Genomic DNA, 22,465 nt, shown 5'->3' with positions numbered 1-22,465 from the left:
TCTTCCCTTTTTCTGGTCCAGGTTAGAACTTCTCAAGCAATCAAGTTGCCTCAGCATCACCTGGGAGAGCTTAGCTCACTGAGAGATTGCTGCACCCTAACTACACTATCATGCCCATCCCCCGTCCCCGCCTACCACCTTTCTGATTTCAGATACAGCTGTGATGGCCCTCAGGTGTCTAGATTTTAACATATATCACCCTAGTTCCTCCAGCTGACACTGATAAATACTACTCCTGGGTAAAGAATGGTTTGGCATCAGGAGATGTGGATTGACATAAAGCGAGGGGCTCCTTCCGGAGGCGGAGGTTGCAGTGAGCCAAGATCGCACCGCTGCACTCCAGCCTGGGCGATAGAGCGAGATTCCATCTCGGAAAAAAAAAAAAAAAAAAAGTCAGGGCTCCTTCTCCTGAAGGACAAACAATAATTACCTGACTTCACAAGGTAATTCTGTCACCATAGACATCTCTCATTGCCTGAACTAGTCAGCTGGGCTCGCAGAGAAGCACACAGGGGAAGTGAGGGTGACAAGACAGAATGACGACAAAGAGAAGTAGAAGCCCACAGAAAAAGCCTGGGGCCTGGTGGGCTGTCTTACCTTAATTTGGCGTTGAGGCTTTACCCAGTCCATAGTATCCGGCACAGTGCTGGGCGCTATCTATTCTTTGCAGCTGAAGAAGCAGGGGTGTTTTATGCAAATCAGGAGAAAAAGCTTAACTATTTTCACAATTAAGATATGTTTCTATTGCACACTAGACTCACCTTCCCCACCCCAAAAAAGGAAAAAAAATTAAAATATTAGTCAAAATTAATCCAGCTGACACTTTGTGAGAAATACTGCTTTAGGATAATTAATTGTTTAGTATCAGAGAGATACAGAATGGCATTAAAATGGCATAATTTTAGAATTTGAGAATAAATGAGATTTGGCGTGTGTACTTGTGTTCATATTGAGCTTGTTTTCTGATCATAAGTTGATGCTGTATGTAAATCTTAGGATTTTTCACTGATATGCAATACATGGTTAGAGGCAAGATAGCCTGGCAGCTAAGTTTCTGCTACATTTTAGTTGAATGATATTGGAAAAGCTAATTTTGTCTTCCTGTGCTGTAGGTTTCTCATCTGTAATATGAAAATAAAGCTACCTCCCTCATAAACATGATAAAGGAGTAGAAAGTTCTACCCCCTAAAACAGAGTAGACACATAGTGGCACTCAAGGAATGCTAGCTACTTTTTAGTTGAATGATCTTATAAATCAATAAGTAAACCAATCAGTGTCTGAGACAGTTCTTAATCAATTTAGAAGTTTCTTTGGCAAAGGTTGAAGATATGCCTGGGAAAAAGAGACACAAGTTACAGTAGGATCTGTGGCCTGTGCTTCAGAGAGGGTTTTGAGGACTTCAGTATTTAAAGGGGAAAAAGCAGGCAGGAGGAGAAAGAGAAAGTCAATGCATCTATCATAGCTCAGTAAATCTGCATTTTACATATGACAAAGTAAACATAGAGTAGAGGACGAAGTCAAATAAGCATCTGTCTTGGAGTGGGCTGAAGGATGATTTCTAGTCTTGTCTTTTCCCCATACCTGTGAAGCTAAGGTGTGAATTTACACTGCCAGTGTGAGGGAGCCTACCTGGGGGGATAAGTGTCCTTCTGTCTTGTGCACTCTGTATAGGAACAAAAGGAGGGCAGAATTTGGCTTGGCTCCATTTTGAAGCTTAATGTTTCCTTTTTGCTTGGTGAGTTTAGGGTCCCGAGATGAGATTTGATCTACCTTTCATGCTATTATGGATCAGGGTATCAGACTCTGACCTGGCACTCCTCTCTGGTAATGCAAAAAATGTAGGAAATCTTCATTATCTCAACTTTTTCAGTTAAAATAGTGAAAAGAGGTAAGTTTTAATTGTCCTTTGTGGGAGCTTCTTATAGAAATATGGAATGCACTGGATGTGTATTTGAAGAGTAACCAAATCATGGCCTTTATATCTAGACGGCAAGAACTGAGACCGCATCCTCACCACTTATTAGCATGCCACATTGAACAAGTGGCTAAGCTGTAGGTGCCTCCATTTTCTCGTGGAAAAAAAATAATGAGAAAAAAAACCACATGGGATTTAAATGTGAATGAAAATTTTATTATGAAACAGTTTTTTTTTTTCAAGTGTCCCTTTATCCAATTGTTAAATGACGATGTCCAAAATAGAGTGAGCAGATTGAAAATTAGATCTGGTGCAAGCTTTTTTTTTTTTTTTTTTAATTGCAGTTTAGGTTTTGGGGTACATGTGAAGAACATGCAAGATTGTTGCATAGGTACACACATGGCAGTGTGATTTGCTGCCTTCCTCCCCATCACCTACATCTGGCATTTCTCCCCATGCTATCTCTCCCCAACTCCCCACCCCCCACTGTCCCTCCCCTATTTCCCCACTACAGACCACAGTATGTGAAACCTATGGCTCTGTTGTTTTTAGTGTATTTGGAGTTCCAACAGGGACCTCATGTAAGCAACCTTTGAAGCAGCTATGAATGTTCCTCTGCTGCCTAAGAGTTCAAAGTAGGGCTCGAATGCCTTTTCCCATGAAATACAGAATAAACTCATATGTCTTTAGCCTTCGTTTGGTTATACTGGCCAGGGGAGATAATTGTTCCTTATTTTCTAAAATTAAACAACATAGCTGAGAACTCCAAGTGGAAATGCAGAAAGAAGTAGCACTCTGGCATCTATTTATTCAGTATGTACAGCAAAACCTTCTGCTTTTCTATTTACTGCTTTTATATTTGAGAAAGAGCTTACTGTTATTTTACACACGGACAATCAGATCTAGTTCAATGGCTGTTGGCATAGGGCCTGGTGCCAAAATACTCACTGGTGACTTACAGATCCTTCATAAACACAGATTTCTTTTTTATCTAATCTCTCACTTCTGACTCCAGGGAAGCATGGGGTTCTGCAGGTTAGAGGCATTTAATACCTTCTGGTTGAATGTCTTTCCCAGTGAATTCTTATTTCAAAAAAGACAAAAAAAAATCACAAACACAAACTCAAAACAAGAAACTACTGGTGAAGGAGGAGGGAAAACCAAAAGATATCTAAGTTTAAGTCTCCAACATCATAAATGTGTCAAAAAATGGGTATCAGAAAGTAGTAGAAAAACACAGATGCTCTTGACATATGAAAGAAATAACTCTTAGAAAGGCAATGTGAAATAATGGGGCCCAACTGGAGAAAACACAGTCCTTGCCTGTCCTCACAACAGGCCTCCTGAAGTAGAAAATTAATCAGGACTTGCCATTTTCTGTGCTCTCTGGCAAGAAAAGAAGGGCTAAAGAGTAAAGTCAGGAAGAAGGTAACATTTAGGGCAAATTTTCTACGAAAATAAACCAGGATCTCAGCTGGGACACCCCACTTCCTGTCTCATCCTCTTTCTTCTCTCCTCTACTGTGACCCACCTCCCCACCTCCCCACCACTCGTCAACAGCACAGGGGCCAGAATTCATGAGCTCAGCTTGTCTTATTGTATTTTCCCTTCTGACAGGGAGGGTAACAGGCAAAGCTACTGACAGGAAAGGTAAAAGATTAGGAGAAATACATATTTGGGTCTTGTTGGCTCTATGAAAAGCAAAATTTCTAAGAGTCTATCCAGAGACTGGGGAATTTGGGAATCTGAAGGCTAATTCCCCATCCCCAAATATAGATCACATACAATTCTACTCAAGTGGAGTGAGTTCTGAAACTTGACTAACAATGAAATGACAGAAGAATATCAGAGACTACTGCCACAAGCTCAATGCCAGCAACAACTCCCACGTTTCTGATCTCTGTGCATAGAACTCAAATACTAACCCTTCAGCTGCTGACCTGAAGAGAAAAGGTGTACATTTCAGATATGTGGAAAGAGATGTCAAGAAGAGTTTAATTATACCACATTGGGACAAATAATAAAAAGAGCATGTCCCTTAAATATAAACAAAAGTTAAAGAAACAACATGGCACCTTTATAGGAAGAAGGGAAGGCAGGCAGGGGAGAAAAGTTTACAAAAATTAAAAAAAAAAAGAAACTATACTTAAAGTATCTTCCAATAAAACATTTTTTCTTCAATAAATGCTGTGCTTGCTAAAATAAACCATGAGAGCAGGGAAACACATTTTCACCTCATTTGACAACCCTAAATTACAATGACGTTACCTATGGCAAATCTTTAATTATAAGGGTTCTTTCTTAAAGGGTTCCTAAACACAAGGCAGTCTACTGTGGCACACATTTTCTATCCACTACAACAGTGCACGGTGAATGCCTTCTACACTATGCCAGCCCAAGAGAATGTGGGGCCCCTCAGAAGACTGGGGAAAAAGACCATCAGAGTTTTTTTAGCGGTATAGGAGAAGGACTAGTTTGGCAATGAAGTTGCCACCTTGTGATATGGTATTCATGTTGGGTTTTAGTTTAGTTTAGTTTTACAGGTGAAATGACAATTCGTCATGGGCAGTGTTTTCTTTGGAAGATGGGACAATGTGACACATTGCACCACTCAGGCTGTATGCATGCCATGCAGACAGCAAAGTAGTGCTAGACCTTAGATCAGCAGGAATTCTATGGCATGCCTGTGCCACTCCTAAAGCGATTATTCTCCTTTTCTTCATTAGTATTCAACCTGGCTGCAGATATTGCCAACACCAAAGGTCAAATTCAAATTTCTATATATAATCTTAGAATTTCATAGGAAGTTGTACTTGTGACTGGTACCTCCAGTGTCATGTTGGTACAGGATTTCTTTCTGAGAGGAGTTTTCCCCTGCTAGACTTAATTGGTGTATCCTTCTTCCCAAAATCACTTACAGACTGAGAATCTTTCTTCTCTATGTATATACTTATGAGCAGACTGGATTGGGTTTGCTTTTGTTGAGCCCTCAGGTGGTCACACTAATATGTGGCATTTTCTGACTTTTCCTGGCTCCCACCTTACAATGCTTATAGCAAAAAGACCCTTCCTTTCTTGTGAGTATGCTGCTCATGCAGTCATTTTTGTTTTCCCTTTTAGGAGTTTCACTTTTAGTGACGGAAGGAGGGTCTTATGATGCAGATATTACTTCATCTTATTCCAGAAGTTTCTGCTCAGATTCATCATGCAATATTCAACAAAGAGACCAACCCACATTTACCACTCCACTATTTAAAATGTGTCAGTGAGTCTTCATCTGCTACAGGACACATCTGGCCCCTTTACTCTTTTCCAGGCATCTCTTATCCATAAACTCTACCCTCCAGCAACACTAAACTTTTTGAGTGACTGTGCACTTGCTATCCCATGCCTCCTCTCTTCCTCCTATTTTGTTGGCTCTGCAAGCATGCTTCATTAACACATTCATTTTTTCTCCTATTCTCTCAAAACATGCTCAGCTTTTGGCTAGGTATTACCTAATGATCCAGTCTTTATAACCAGCTACAACCTCCCTTCATCTTTCTGTCCCAAAACAGGGTCTGTGCCCTCCCCTGACCTCTCTGGCCAGTCCTATCATTGCATGTTGTATTGTTACGCTTTATCCTTTTGTATTATACCAACTGTATTTCTGTCCCTTGGTTCCATTAAATGTTGACTCTTTGAAGCAGGAATTGTAATTTTTCTGTATCAGAGCACAATGCTCAGCATATAGTAGGGAAAGAATGCACAATGATTAAATGAATGAAAATTAAAGGACGCTAAGAGGTTTACTTACTTTGTGGATTTGGCTTATAGCACACCTTTGAATCCTTCCACCAGCAAAGAAAATAAGAATAAATAATATATTGTGGAATCTCTGTCCATTATATTATCACCATGATGGAGTGCCTTAAATAAGTAGAAGACATTTCTCATGGGCAACCATATCAAATCCACTCCCCAATAAACAGAGACTATTAGAAGTAAAAACTTTCAAGGGAAAAAACTGATGCCAATCCCACACTTCCAGTAGCAGCATTTGGTCTGTGTGGTCTATGCTTTACTGTAATTTTTTCTCTCATAGCATTAAAAGTGTCCTGAAAATTAACTTTAATTTCTCTTCTTTCAGCCAATAGCCTTGAATGGGGTCAGGAGAAACATAGTAAATGAGAGGAAATTCAATTTTAAATATGGAAATAAAAAGGGTTTTAGCTAAGAAATCAAGGGAGAGCTTTAATTTTTAAACTCAGTTGAACATCTTAAATTCAATAGATATGTTACTGCCAAACACTCTCTTTTAAAAGAAATGTCATCTAATTACATCTAACATTAAATATATCTTTTAATTGTTCAAGGTAAATAAAATGCCACTGGTAATTACCATGAGAAGTTTTATGAATGTGGTTGGATTACTTTCCAAATTTAATTAAGCTCTGGATTCTCATGTACTCTTCTCTCCTAATGAGTTGGAGCGTTCTCAAGCATATTTCAGGGAATCTCTTGGGCAGAAACACCTTCTAAGAAATCAATGTGGAGCAAAAGGTCCAGAAGTATTTCTGTTTTATTTCCCTTGAAAGATTTAACTGCACTTTTATCATATTTGTTTATTACATTTAATTTGAATGAGAGACATTCAAGAAAAATACCATTAAAATAATTTCCAAAGATAACACCCTTTATACAAAAGAAGAATTATAGATACAGCAGCTAACAATTATTCATAAATGTTTGTGCTGCTGAGTTAAGATGTTTTCTACAATTGAATGGAAAAATGCAACTGGGTACAGAGTGGTTTTTAAAATAAAAAACAAGAAATTAAATTAAGTACAGCAGTGAGCAGAATAACAGCTCCCCAGAGATAGTCACGCCTGATTATAAGAACCCATGAATATGTTTTGTTACACATCAAATTATGGAATTAAGTTTGCAGATGGATTAAGATTGCTAATCTTAAATTTAGTATAAGGAGAGTATCTTTTATTGCTCAGATGGGTCCAGTATACTTACAAGGATCCTTAAATGTTTTGGAAGAGGGAAAAAAAAAGCAGAGTTACAGAGAGATTCGAACGTTATGTTCCCAGCTTTGAAGATGGGGGAAGGAGCCCCCAGTCAAGAAATATAGACAGCTTCCAGAAATTGGGGTAGGTAAGAAAATGGATTCTCCCCTAGAGCCTTCACAGAGGAGCAGAGGCATGCCAATACATTGATTTTAGACCAATGAAACACCCACCCTATGGGACTGTAATACATTTGTGTTGTTTGGGGTTTTGAAGCAGCAATCAAAAACTATTACAAGTACACTCCTAAAATGCAACACTGCACAGTCATTAAAGTAATTTAAGAAGAATGCCTGATTATTTGGAAAATATTTATGGTATATAATTAGGTTATGATAAAATTCCACATATGATAAAAAACAAACAGAAAAAATATGTGTATACATTTTCAGATAAAATCTGAAAGGTACACTATAAAATGTTTCTTATGGTTCTCTATAGATGCTGACATTTATTTCTTTATTTTTATTTTTTATCTTTATTTTCTTATAATTCCCAAGTTTATTTTGTAATCAGAAAAAACTAAACATTGAACATGATCAATGTTAAAACTGGAGATAGGTTACATTATCAATAGCATTTTATGTCCTTTCAGAAACTTTTTTAAGAAAGAAGACCAGCTATAACTAATATAGTAAGCTTCTGTAGGTTAATTTGTGTTCAATTTACTTCACTAAATTTCTGCATCTCAAACATACTTCAAAAGATATGATAATGCCTACCTACTTTACTTTTGAATTTTTTTCTATGAACTACATCTTAAAATGTGGGCCACATAAAATTAGAAAATATTTTTGCCACTGAAAGTTTAATCTTTGAATGATATTTGTGTTTCTGCTCTCAGGATTAATGACAACAGCAGGATAATACCTGTATAGTATCTAGGGCAAAAACCTCAGGTGAGTGAATTTCTCTTTATGGGTTCAACTGGATAATCCCTTTTACTTTTCCTTACAGAATTCAATACTTGTACCCATTGATAAAAAGTATTGTCTTTCCCTTTCATGCTTTAATGTACTTGATATTCATTAGTGGTGGGTTTTATGGTGGCTTTTAACGTTTGTAAATTAAAAGAAGTTAAATCTTACATAGCAGAATATTTAGTCAAATAATTTGATAAGTCACATGCATTTTAAATAAATATGTTTATCTGTACTTATAAAACTCTAAAATTTAGTATAAAAGCTTGTTTCTAAGATGCAGTGTAAAATTTAATGATTTAGTAACTGTGAAGGAGCAGATGACAGTGACTGACAGGGTGGGCTCTGTCATCAGGTGTGTCTGAGTTCAAAGGATGGCTTTGGCTCTCACTGTCTTTGTGTTCTTGATTACTCATTTCCTCTTTTGGAGAAGACTTTGTAAAATGGAGAGAGACTATACTCATCTCAGGTTATTGTGAGAAGTTAAGGAAGCTAAATGCATTTCCTTGTGTAAATAATCATTAAATAATGGATATCATATCTTAAAGTTCTTCTCACAAAGTATTGTTATTTGTACCATACAATTTAAGATTCAGTGACTGTTGGTGCTTATATGTGCTATGGTTATTTCAAGGCATTTGTATAGGTATGATAAAGTAATACATATGTGACAAGAAACTGGTGTTGTATGGAAAGCTGATTGGCAGAAATAACAGAAGCTTCCACTTGATCTCTGTGTTTATGATAGTTTCCTAATTTTTTGTCACCTCACTTGAATGAGAGTATCAACCCTTCATTCAGTTTCTCCAAAATGCTTTACAAAGAAACGTGATCTCTTTATTCTGCTGTGACATAGGGTAAAAAAGACCAGGCTATTTTTCAGATACAAGTAGAGAAAAATGGACTTCATTTTGACCTTGGTACTCACCCAGGAATGATGGGAGTCCCAATATACTCATTTTTTTGAACAAATACACAGAACACAGAAGACTTGGGGTATTTTGTCCTTGGAGAGTGGGTGTGGGAGTTACGATTGAAGATGAAAATGAAATAAAAACAAGAGCATCTTTTTGGAACTCACCTTTGCTGCTCCATTTGCTTAATAACCAATTAAGAATTTTTGATGATGTACCTGCTAAATTCAAGCCTGAGTGTTAATTTGCAAAATAGAAACCCTGTCCAAGCCTTTAAATACTAGTACAGCAAAAGCCAAAGTATAAAACATGCACTTAAAACAAGCATATGCTTTATCTGAGATGTTAAATCAGGAAGGACTAAAAAAAAAAACCAGGTTACTCCTGAACAAAAAAACAAGTAATAAAATATTCAAAAATATTCTCTAATCAGATTTGAATAATCAAATGAAATAGTCTTAGTTTGCTAATTTCCTTACCCCTTCTTAGAATAAATTCTTTATTAGACTGAATGTCGAGACCCTAGGGGATCTTAGGATATTCTTGTGAAATAAGTGTGAGGCCGGGCACAGTGTCTCACACCTGTAATCCCAGCACTTTGGGAGGCCTAGGCAGGTGGATCACAAGGTCAGGAGATTGAGACCATCCTGGCTTACATGGTGAAACCCCGACTCTATTAAAAATACAAAAAAATTAGCCAGACATGATGGGAGCTGACTGTAGTCCCAGGTATTCAGAAGGCTGAGGCAGGAGAATCGCTTGAACCGGGAGACGGAAGTTGCCTGCAGTGAGCTGAGATTGCACCACTGCACTCCAACCTGGGCGATAGAGCAAGACTCTGTCTCATAAAAAAAAAAGAAAAGAAAAGAAAAGAAAGGAAAAGAAAAACAAAAAGTGTTAAATGAAAGTAGAAAATTGCATTTTCTATTTTAAAAGCAAATGGCTAAAAATTAAGCATTATATCCTTCAGAAAGTTTATAAGGTTTGACAATCATTGTTTTAACACAGAAATCTGTTTATTTAACCAAATGAAACAGAGAAAATTATACCAGCCCTCAATTTTTGAATTTTCATTTAAATAAGCAAACTCTAAATCCACATCTTAAAAGATGTTTATGCATCTATGTATTTCCAAAATACTCAGATTTCAATAAGATTTTCACATTATATTCACCAACAGTATCACAAAAGTTTTTTTTGTTTTGTTTTTTGTTTACATAACTGTAAGGAACAGTAATTCTAGAAACACTAGAAGAAAAAAGCATAGCAATGTCCACAGTTACAAGAAAAAGTGCACATTACTTGGTCACAATCACAGTCATTACTTGAAAAACTATATGTAACAAGTAGATGAGAAATATCACTGATGTCTCAAACTCATTGTCAAAAACTGAATGACATAAATTTTACATGAAATAAGGCAAATTCAGAAGTGCACAAAGAATTTGTAATCCAACCAAAGCTAAACAACAGAAAAAAGTTGTACAAGAAGCATAAACTAAAGTACTTCTCCCTAAATATTTTAAAAATAAGCTTGCCTCAGTGCACAGAGAAAACACCACTCATGTGTATCCCACACTATAAAGTAAGAAAGAAGGGCAAAGTATGGGGAATAGGAGGGCACAGTTCATTGTAAGTTGCAGCTGCATCTGCTTAGAGTTCTTTACATTATTTTTAGCTAGAAGTGAAAATTATACAAATCATATCAGGAGACGTAATGGTCTTTTTGGAAACTATTTCCGAAAGAGAGAAATGTAAAGAAAACTACACACAAGAGTGCAAATTTTCAGATTGTCACTTGCAACCTCTTAACATTCAGTCACCTACATCCAGTTGCTGCTAGAGGGATGCCTGGAGACAGCAGCGGCAATCAGGAACGAGCAGCTCTAAGAAACCAAGGTGTGATTTTTTTTCAATAACATGTCTTTTTTAATATTTAAAAAAATTCTGGGATGAAAACTGCTATAGTAAAGTTGCAGTGTTGAGTGGGGTTTTTGAGATCAACATGAGTGCAGAAATGCAGGCTTCTCTTGGAAGTAGTTCCTGATGTGACGGTTTAAAGAACGTAGGCAAGGGTTTTTCCAGCATCAAGTGTTATTTTTGTAGAAAGAATTTGGAAACAGGAGAAGGCAAAGGGATGTGGAAAAGGTACTTACAGTAGTTTCTCAAAACAGTTTTCTTTTAGGACCTATGAAAAAGTTACCAAAGTAAAAATGACAATTTTGAATGAAAAACAATTTTTCTTTTTATAAAAATTACATATTTTTTTAAAATACAAGATCCCTTTCATTGTTGTTATATCCTGTAGCAACAAGAAATTTGGCTTGTTTTGTTTTTTTTTTTGCCAGGTACTTCAGCTTTCAGTTCAATGAGTCAGTAGCAAATTCCACTAATATTTCAGTTGGATCTTGAACTATTGTTTTATACCACAAGCTTCTTCTGTTTTATCCTTGAATTAAGGATAGATAGCCTTTTATGCCCCTGATATTTATGCTGACACACTATGACAAAAAGCAATAGGCTGGACATATTAAACTATCTCAAGTACTTCAGAGGTCAGAGTTCCTTTGAAGCACCTTAACACATCACTTTATGGATCAAGGACAATGTGGCATAATGGAAGTATTTCTCTTAAAAGACTGTGCAGTAAGATCAGAAGTATCTCTGTTGGGAAATCAAAATGTCATTAGTGGAAACTGCAAATTTAGACCTCAGTGAATATGGCTGTCATCTGATTCAGTTCTGTTGTAAAATAAGATTTTCCAGTTCATCTGCAGATCGCAATAAAAATGCAGCAGATTCTCGATATCCTGCAACAAGCTGTCTCACGGCATTGATTTCAGTTGGACTCAGCTGGGGTCTGGAGTTCGAGCTGCTGGAGGATCCTGAGCTAGTCGCCAACTGCCTCTTCATGCTGAGATCAGTGGGTCCTAGAAAGAAATTCATCACAAAATTAGACCCAGATATTATTTGTTGTAGCATCTTGGATGTGAGCGCTCAGTAAATTACAGTTGAATAAATTCATGAATTCTTCCATGAGACGTTCGTAATCTCCTTAATCAAATACATCTGCTTTCAGAAAGATTAAAGAGCAATGCAATCGTAACCAAGTGGCTTCTCTTTGGATTTCTCTCAGATGCCCTAATCAGCCTCTGGAAATCACATCTTACTGTGGAGAGATGGTGAAAAATTGCTTGGAACATGTGTTCTGGGAAAATTAAATTTTAAATCTGTCTTCCATATGTTGTGTAAGCTTCTCATAGTAACATAAAATGATGGAAATTACAAACATTTTTCATCTGTTACATTCACTAATAGGTATCTTAGACCCCATCAATTTGCAATTTAAAACAACTGTGATGCTAATGACTTTAGAGTACAAACTAGTCAGCTCAGCAAAAAGGAAACTAAGGACTAGGGACTTCAGGAGTATGTTTAGAGTTTGACAACTTTTGAGAGGCACAACAAGGACTTGACTTAGGTTTTTTTTTTTTCTTTTCAGGCAGATGTTGTTTACCATGTTGATTAGTATTAAAAGTGTTGACATATTACATTGGAATTTGCTTTAGAAGTGCAATATGTAAGTGATTACTGCAAACAATACCAAAGATAACCTAGACATTTGGGATACTGATTTAAAAGTGTTGTGAATGTCATCTCTGTATTTATTTACACAAAACACTTTCATGTGCTGAAACCTTTTTTCTTACATATTTAAGTCATCTGGTGGGTATGCTTTTTGATAACATTTGGTAAATTTTTACTTTAAAATTATTTATAAAGTTATTTAAAATGTTTCATTTAGTCATTTGTGTTGAGAAGATTCTTCATTCAATTATTCTCTGATTACAAAGCGTTCACTTTTATAGTTCTTACCTGACATTAGGCATTTACAATAATTATTACATTTGTCATGAGCAAACTTAAATCTTTGAATAAAATAGTACTAAGCACATAACTCAACATGTGCTCCAAAACTGCAGTGATTCTATAACTTGAAAATGTTTTAACAGAATTTTCCTAAACGTGTATAAATTTTCAGATAATGGTATTTATTTCGTAAACTAAAACAAGAGATGTTATTTTATCCTTTTGGTTCTCCTTGAAGCATGATGGAGATAGGTCAAGGCCCAATCCCTTCCACCCTCTACCTCCACAAAGGGGACAGATGTCCCATGAGAGGGAAATAGCTTCACTTGGAATTTAATTAGAGCAGAGACAAGACCGGCACACAAGAACTCTGACATCTGAGAGAAAAGTATTCCCACTTCTGTAGTGGCCTTTCAAAGCTTTGATTTTTCTAGCAGGACTTAGCTTCCATTTGTTCTGCTACTTACAAAATCATGAGACTGACATGACAAGCCAAAAGAGAGATGTGCGATGTCACACTTGCAAACAGAAGTTACGGAACCTGTGTTCAAGCAAATCATTAACATCATTGAGTTTATTTGGAAAGTTCTGAGTGGATTAAAAAGGCATTATAACAGGGGTACTGGTCTTGAGATGAACCCAGTTAAAGTTTTTTCCTTTTCTTTTTTGAGACAGGGTTTCACTCTGTTGCCCAGACTGGAATGCAGTGCCTTGATCTTGGCTCACGGCAACCTCCACCTCCTGGGTTCAAGTAATTCTCCTGCCTCAGCCTCCCAGGTAAGATATTACAAGCACTTGCTACCACGCCCTGCTAATTTTTGTGTATTTTAGTACGGACGGGCTTTCATCTTGTTGGGCAGGCTGGTGCTGCATTTCTGACCTTATGAATCTGCCTCGTTGGCCTCCCAAACTGCTAGGATTACAGGCATGAACCACCACACCTGGCCTGTTTTTCTTCATATTTAAGAAGCCCAGTACCAGGACAGATCTTTATAACAGATATTGAAAGGGTTTTCCTCTCAGCTATGTAGTTATCTGGTTTCTGGTTGGCTATCATCATTTTATTATAAGGTGTAACATTTTGATGGTTTTTGCCGTCCAGCCAAGTTGATTGGCTTCCTTAACTAGAATTGAGACATGTTTGAGGCTAGGGCTCCAGTTCTTTTTGAAGTGAGAGAGATTTATTTTATTCTAATCTGCAGTTTGTCAATTACACCCTACATCTGGCCCAATGGTCTAAACTTCCAGACCAAGACCTAGCTTTTACATTCCTTCAGATCTTTGTTAGCACAGGCATACTCTAGAGAAAGCTCTGCCATTTAGAGGCTATTTACACTTCGAGGTTATTATAATTATTCTTTGTCTAGGAGAAAGCTGACATCATTATCCTGGCTTCTTTCAGATCTGCAGGATCAGGATAGAGTGTATAAAACAAAAACTACCCAAGGAGTCCTTTAGCTGAGTGTTTGTTATTCATATCATCACTACTATGGGGTTGGGTGAGGAATCAAGCTAAAATAAAAATATTTGCATATAGACAAGTTATTTGACTTGTGACCAAATAGCCCTCACTGAGTGTTGCTACCATTCATTTCTGCCTCAGTGAGTGAATGCCATACTTGACTGCTTTGGTTTAATTCACCCCAACAATATTATCTGATTAGAATGCATATCAATTATGAAGTAAAAATTCAAATTTTAAAAAAGATGCTAAATTTAATGAAGTTTAGGAAAGTATTCTTAGAGACCTGCTAAAATCTCACCGAAGGTCACTGAGAAGAATGGTTCCAGAAAGCCTGGACCAGTTAACAAGAAAATGACCAAGGATAATGGCACAAAAGATACGTCAAACGAAATAATTTTGATATCCAAGGTTAAAGGCAAACACCAAGGAAACCTGCTAGGACCGCATTTCTATAAGTGCCCACATTTTTACCAAAGTGATGCAAACCTACTTTGTGATCATTCTGAAAAGATAAATAAGAGATAAAAGATATTTCATGCTAACATACAATGCTGTTTGAAAAATTAAGCTCCACATACCAAAACCAATTATTCCTTTATTTTTTGAGGTCTGAGGCATATTTAAGTTATAAATCAATGTTAGTTAAATTAAAAATGTATATTTTTCATTTTATTTCTTCATTTTGTTTTTCTTCATTTTATTTTTCCAATTAAGTTAACAGTTGAACATTTCTTCCCTATTTATGGTACATTTTTGGTGGTTGTTTTAAACAAACTTATTTTTGTGGTCATATTTTAGTGTCATTTATCCTCAGGTAGTAGGGCCCCTTAGGACAAAGTTGTGTTTTGTTTTTAGCAGTATAAATTATCTTTGAAAGACTATAGCATACATTGTTATTTATCAAAAATTAGACTGAAGGTAAGAATGCAAGACCTATAAAGGCAGGCACCCTTTGTGTCTCATTTACTGTATCATTCTATGGAGCTGTGTTGGTGCCTGGCACAAAGGAAATCTTGATAATCATCAGTGACTAATCGGTGTTTGTATAATCAATAAATGAGAAGTGGCAGGTTCTTTCTACAGCCAATACTTAAGAAATAGGAAATAAGTGATTCTATTAATAACACTAATTATGGTGAAAACAAAGCTAGTTAGACATTAAACACAATGGTTTAATGTGACTTATTCAAGTAAAGTAACCTCTAATATATGGAAATATTATTGCCATAAAAATCATCATCTAAAGTTGTAAAAATGTAATTACTTGATTACAGTAATTTTCACGTGAATCACTGCTGATAGAGAAAAAGTTATTGTCCATTTCCTAACTAATCATGTTTGCTTTAACCACTAAATATTACCAGGAGTCCTGAGTTGAATATAAAAATTGATCCTAGCTGCATACAACCTTCTCCTACATTCCTTTCTTCATCTAGGACCTCCACTCCCAAGTAATGGACTATGAAATGTCTAGATAAGTGGCAGTTAATTTAACAATTTTAAATGAGTGAAGAACATTTTAAATTCATGCTTTATCACAGTAGTTGGTGAAATTTTTAAACAAAGAACACGGTAGTAAATATTTTAGTCATTTCAGGACAAGAGGCAAAATTGCAGATATTAATAATATGTAGGTACTCATACTAAAAGAGAGAAAGAGAATTTTTACAAAATTCTCATGGACAAAATTCAAACTATAACAACAATTGAATCTTTTTTAAAAAATAAATGTCTACTAATGAGGAAACTAAAATTTTTTTGGGGGGGAAGGGCTTTTTTCTTAATTGAGCTTTGCCTGTAATGTTCCCTTTCACCAAAATCAATTGCAAATTTTCATCTATTAATGAAGACATGTAGTGATATTTTCTGTATTTCATCTTTAAAAATATGCAGATAAGTATTTTCAAATACGTTTAGCAGGTCACAACCATATTATTTTAATTGAGCATATTCATCACTTACAAGTCATTACAGAATTCTATTAGACACTTCTCCATAGTTGTCTTTTATTAGGTTAATACATTGCAGATTAATTACTTCCAATTGAAGCTTAAACTGGAAGCCCCTCAACTAAACAGTGAAAGGGAATTTGAAATAGGAGAATTTACTACGGATTTGTATCAATGTCCTAAAATACTGCTGAGTCTGTAGAATGCACTCAGAAAATATATCCACTGCAAATCTGCATGGGAATGAAGATTCCACTTCTTGTTTTAACTTCTGATACAACAAGAAGTTTATAAAGCAATTTGCTATTACTTGTGATTCAAACAGTAGTGGTCATCATCAAAATAACTTTACCACAACATAAGCTTTGTGTAGAAGTACTGTTTAATCTTGTAATTTCAGATTGAATTCAACAAGAAACATTGACAATTCTGCAGCAAAAGCTAATTTCCAAAAACACTGAGTGTTTACTGATAGTGTTTGAGGGCAGTTCTTATTCAGAAAAAATTTAATCTTAGCATTTATCTGAAAAAACGTTATAATAAAACCTTACCAGGAAGCCATCAAACAGCTATGTGATAAGAAACTCATTATATTCAGATTCTATTCTGACAAAATGTCACAGTAATGAACATGGTTAATTGATGAGCACAAGTGAAGTTTAAAGATGATACTACTGTTTTAATCATGAATGAAATACTGAAGTGTTTTCCACAATGCAACTGCTAATGACTCTTTCAAAGAATAACCATATATTTTATGTTTGAACAAGCTTTGTAAATATGTCCAAATAACCGTCAGTGTGCTTCATATCTCTTAACAAGTTCCACTTGGGATTGTATTGAATTATTTTTCACAACTTTGAAAACATTCTCACCTATAGGTGTTCTACACTCAGTATTCATAGAGGCTAATTATTCGTTATTTCAAACTTATCATTGACTCCTCTAATAAACAACAACAGAATAGTATTAGTACCTTCTCAGCTCCTCAAGAGGCAAGGAAAACTACTTCAAACTACAGTTGCCTTGTTTTTTAACTGACTTTTTATATTACTAGTATTTTAATTTCCTCAACCTTTCAAGCACTGTTCTTGGCATAATGTTAATAGTCCTAAGAAGGTTTATTTTTCTGGACCCAATTCTTTAGCTGGTGCAGTAAAATGTGATTTAATAAGCTTGCTATCAGCAAATGAAGTGATTTTTCCTGGTTGGCTAACAAATTCGCCACTTGAAATCTTTGCTTGTAGGCCATTTCATTTCTTATTTTTGTGATAAGATGTTTCATCAAGGTATTCATAATGATATCATAGTACTTTTTGCCAAAGAGTAAATAAAAATCAGCTATAACAGTGTCTTAGCTAAATTAGCTAATATATATAAAGTATCCATCCAGCACAATGCCTGGTTATACTAGATATTCTATAAGTGGTAATTTCCTTCTTCTGATGATTGAATATTTATCAATGAACTAAAGATATCTAAAATATCACACTAAATATACATTGCTAGATTCAACATGCTAATGAGTTTCATTTATATTCACAAGTGTGATTACACTATAATTTGCCTTTCTAATACTCTTTTTGATGATAGAATTATAGTAGCATCATAAAATGAGCTGCAGTAGTTTCTCCTCTTTTTATCCCTTTTCCCTTCTTTTAGATTTGTTTGTCTAAAGTGAAGATTACTTAGCTTTTGAAGCCTTAGTACAAATTTGTAAAACCATCAGGGTGTGATATTTTTTAATGAATAGATTTTTAAAATATTGATTCAATTTTTACAATGGCTACAGGTTCATTTGTAATATCCCTTTGTTCTTTTTGTTCCTCCTGGACCTCCAAACCCATGATGGGAGAGACTGCTGCCAAGATCTCTGACCTGCCCTGGAGATATTTTCCCCATTGTCTTGTTATTAACACTCTGCTCCTCATTACACATGCAAATTTCTGTAGCTGGGCTGAATTTCTCCCCAGAAATGGGTTTTTCTTTACCATCTCATTGTGAGGCTGCAAAATTTTCAAACTTTTATGTTCTGTTTCCCTTTTAAACATAAGTTCTAATTTCAGATCATCTATCTCAAGTTCAAAGTTCCACAGATCTAGGGCATATTGCCACCAGCATAGGGGCAAATTGCCACCAGCATAGCAAGAGTAACCTTTTCTCCAGTTCCCAAGAAGTTTCTCATCTCCATCTGAGACCACCTCAACTTGGACTTCATTGTTCACTTTATTATCAGCATTTCGGTCAAAAGCATTCAACAAGTCTTTAGGAAGTTCCAAACTTTTCCACATCTTCCTATCTTCTTCTGAGACCTCCAAAGTGTTCCAATCTCTGCTCCTTACCCAGTTCTAAAGTTGCTTCCACAATTTCAGGTTATCTTTATAGCAGTGTACCACTATTGGTAGTACCAATTTCCTATATTAATCTATTCTCACACTGCTATAAAGAAATACCTGAGACTGGGGAATTTATTAAGGACAGAGGTTCAACTGATTCACAATTTTCCATGCCGGGGGAGGCCTCGGGAAACTTACAATCATGGCAGAAGGGGAAGTTGGTACATCTTATATGGTAGCAGATGAGAAAGAGTGCATGAAGGAGGAGCTATCAAACACTAATAAAACCATCAGATCTCATGAGAACTCATAACATTCATGAGAACAGCATGAGGGAAACCACCCCCATGATTTAACCACCTCCCATCTTGTCCCTCCCTCAACATGTAGTGATTATGGGGATTACAATTTGGGATGAGATTTGGGTAGGAACATGGAGCCAAACCATATCAATAGAACCAAGACAATTGTTACCTTCTGATGAACAGTTCCTCTCATTATTAGGTAATAAATATTTAATTCCCCCAAACTTTTGTCTTAAAGCCAATTACAGTGGTCCCTCAGCATGCATGGGGACTTGATTGCAGGTTACCAAAATCCAGGATACTCAAGTCCTTTCTGTTAAATGATATAGTATTTGCATATAGTCAGTGTACATCCCCTGGTATACTTAATATCATCGCTAGATTACTTATAGTTTTTAATATAATGTAAATACTAGGTAAATAGTTGTTATGCTGTATGTTTTCATCCGTATTATTTTTATTGCTGTATTGTTACTTTTGATTTTTTTCCCAATATTTTTGATCTGCTGTTGGTTCAATCTGGAGATATGGAGCCCACTGACACAGAGGGACAGCTGTAATGTCATACACACACTCACGTAAAAATTATTTCAATACTTCTGCAAGATTGTATTTTATCTTCGTCTCTTCCATCAAAAAAGAAGTTCTTATTTATGCATCCACCTGAGAATTTGTCCTTTAACAAATAGTGGATTACAACAGAAAAAAATATGGGATGTAAGTATAAGGTCTGAGAACTCTCCATTTTCAGAGAACTTGCCCTTTGATTAGGGAACAGATTGATACTACAGTTTAGTGGTAAATATTTGTCTCTTCTGTAGTCTATGTCAAACTGAATTCATTTTTCTTTTTTTTGAGACGGAGTGTTTCGCTCTTGTTGCCTAGGCTGGAGTGCAATGGCGCGATCTCGGCTCACCGCAACCTCCGCCTCCTGGGTTCAGGCAGTTCTCCTGCTTCAGCCTCCTGAGTAGCTGGGATTACAGGCACACACCACCATGCCCAGCTAATTTTTTGTATTTTTAGTAGAGACGGGGTTTCACCATGTTGACCAGGATGGTTTCGATCTCTTGACCTCGTGATCCACCCGCCTCGGCCTCCCAAAGTGCTGGGATTACAGGCTTGAGCCACCGTGCCCGGCCCGTGAATTCATTTTTGAACTATTTAGGTCTAATTGTAACCCTAATATGATTGTGCTTTCAAATACTTAACTCCTCTTGATGTCATTAAGTTTATACTTCTTTATTTAGTAAACACTGATTAATCAACATTAGGTTACCAATAAATAGTATACTTTTCTACAAAGTAACAAGTTGCTAAAACACATATTGTACCTATACTTAAGGAAATACAAAAAACAAGATACGTATCACTGTCTAGGCCAAGTAACTATTTAAGGCATTATGGAGGGGAGAACGGAGAACCTTATAGATTGTACTTCCCCTAACAAAACTGTAAGTCCTCTTTCTGGCAAAGCTAAGGATCAAACATTGACAACATTTGTGGGTTAAATTAGATCTACTTCATAATCCGATTTGAGGGCAATTTTGATTGTTTACTTCAAAGATTAATTTTAGTTGAAGACTGTAAATATCAATCTCTCACACATTTAAAAAATTAAGTACTTCAAAACTCAAATATCCTGAACCTACATTCTTAAATTCTAAATTTTTATACCAATTAAAACATTTAAAAATCTTCTTTTCCCATTGTCTTGATCCATTTGTGTTTTATTTTGTTTTTGTTTTTTTTTAATCTAAATTCACCCTGTTTTAAAAAAAGAGAGAAAAATTGCTGTTGAACATCTCAGCACTTTTGCTTTTTATTTAAGGTTTTTTTTTTCTACACAGTCAATTTACAGAGAAGCATTTATTCGCCACATTGGCCTTTCTAATCTTTCCTCTACTTGTATTTGCTAATTCCCAGTACTCAGCTATGTAAACTGCCTGAGTTTATTCAGTAAATGACCTTTCTACCCAAGCTTCAAATTCGGTATTTTGTGGAGACCTAATTCTTTGATAAATCACAGGATAACCTAAAGTGAAAATCACTGTCCCAGTAGTTTTAGAAATTGGTAAAGGGAAAAGACTCCTAGCATGCTTCTGTTTCCAGGCAATTTTTGGCTTCTGGGAAAAGATGCAAATACTACAGTAGAGAGAAGAGTTACTTTTTAACTTAAGCTGAACAAACATATTACATAAGGACATAATGATTTATTGTATTATTTGTTTATGTATATATTTACATAAATGTATACATTTTCAAATAACAGGAAGCAATTCCTGAAACCAGATAGAACAAAACATCAATTTATTATTCTTCAGAGAGCCCATTAGGTTAAAAATATCACAGTTGTTTAGACCATTGGGTTCTCTGGCCACTGCTAAAGAAAAGAAAATCTTATGGATTGTACTCTGCCACCATTCTTAACATCACTTCTCCTGTTTCAACAAGCTGAAAAATAGACAAGGAACTTTTAAATACCATAGAGGATTAATGGTTTGTCTAAATTCACATAGGTTGGAAGTTTCTACATTAAGATTTGAACCGAGGTTTTCTACTTGCTGATCTTAGTATTGTACAGCTGTGTGCTGCATAATTTTTATCTGTATATTAAATGAGATTTCATCATTTGGGGATGAAACCTGTGTTCAAGTTCAAATTCATTAGTAAATTTTCACTATTTTCTTGAGTTATCAATGCTCTAACAAAGCTAGAACATTTAATGTACATCTTTAAAGAGTTTTCTCATATTTCTGGAAATAGATTAAATAAACACAAATATACTGATAAATTTTACAACTGACATAAAAAATTACAGTCTATTGATTTTCTGTTCCCTTAAAAGTGAAATAAAATAAATATTTAAAAGAATAAAACAAATGTCTATTTTTAGTAGAGACGGGGTTTCACCATGTTGACCAGGATGGTCTCGATCTCTCGACCTCGTGATCCACCCGCCTTGGCTTCCCAAAGTGCTGGGATTACAGGCTTGAGCCACTCCGTCTCACAAAAAAAAAAATGTCTAGTGTTCCTACAGGACATTTTGGAGGAAATCTTATTATGCCCATTGCTTACCACGATCCATACTAATCCTTAGAAATCCCTGGAAAGTGAAGACTCTTAACATACAATTCCATAAATATGTGGAATTGGTGCATGCAATTATGTAGATTGAACAGTCCCAAAATATGTAGTCAGCAAGCTAGAGACACAGGAGTGCCAGCTGTGTAGTTCCATTGTGAGTGTGAGGACCTCAGATCCAAGAGAGTTGACTCCTAGTCCAAGAGCCAGCAGGCTCAAGGACCAAGAAGAACTAATATGTCAGTTTGACTCCAAAAGTAAAAAAAGACCAATGTCTTAGCTCAAGCAGTCAGGCAGGAGAATTCCCTCTTACTCAACATTTTTTGCCTTACTCAAGTCTGCAATTGATGGAATGATATCCATTTATACTAGGAAGAGCAATATGCTTTACTCAGTCTATTGATTTTTTTTTTTTTTTTAATTTTGAGAGAGAGAGAGTCTTGCTCTGTTGCCTAGGCTGGTGTGGAGTGGCATGATCATGATTCACTGCAACCTTGTCCTCCAGGGCTCAAACAATCCTCCCACCTCAGCCCCCCAAGTATCTGGGACTACAGACCATGTCACTACACCTGGCTAATTTTTTTTGTTTTGTTTTGCAGAAATGGGGATTTGCTGTGTTGCCCAGGTTGGTTTTGAACATCTGGGCTCAAGC

At 35.9% G+C, this 22,465-nt stretch overlaps 1 protein-coding gene across 11 annotated transcripts in view; it reads right to left on the bottom strand.

The window, feature by feature from the left end:
* Positions 1-9,804: 9,804 nt before the first annotated feature.
* NOL4 (nucleolar protein 4) overlaps positions 9,805-22,465 on the bottom strand; it is a 356,765-nt gene continuing 344,104 nt past the window's right edge. For all 11 annotated transcript variants that reach the window (XM_074383632.1, XM_003924743.4, XM_003924745.3 and 8 more), the window contains one exon: positions 9,805-11,737. In XM_074383632.1, coding sequence (XP_074239733.1) covers positions 11,544-11,737 — 194 coding nt within the window. In that variant the 3' untranslated portion in view covers positions 9,805-11,543. The remainder of the gene's footprint in view (positions 11,738-22,465) is intronic.

This window comes from Saimiri boliviensis, chromosome 13 (assembly GCF_048565385.1).
Source record: "Saimiri boliviensis isolate mSaiBol1 chromosome 13, mSaiBol1.pri, whole genome shotgun sequence".
NCBI lineage: Eukaryota > Metazoa > Chordata > Mammalia > Primates > Cebidae > Saimiri > Saimiri boliviensis.
This window is presented reverse-complemented; position numbering and strand designations above follow the sequence as displayed.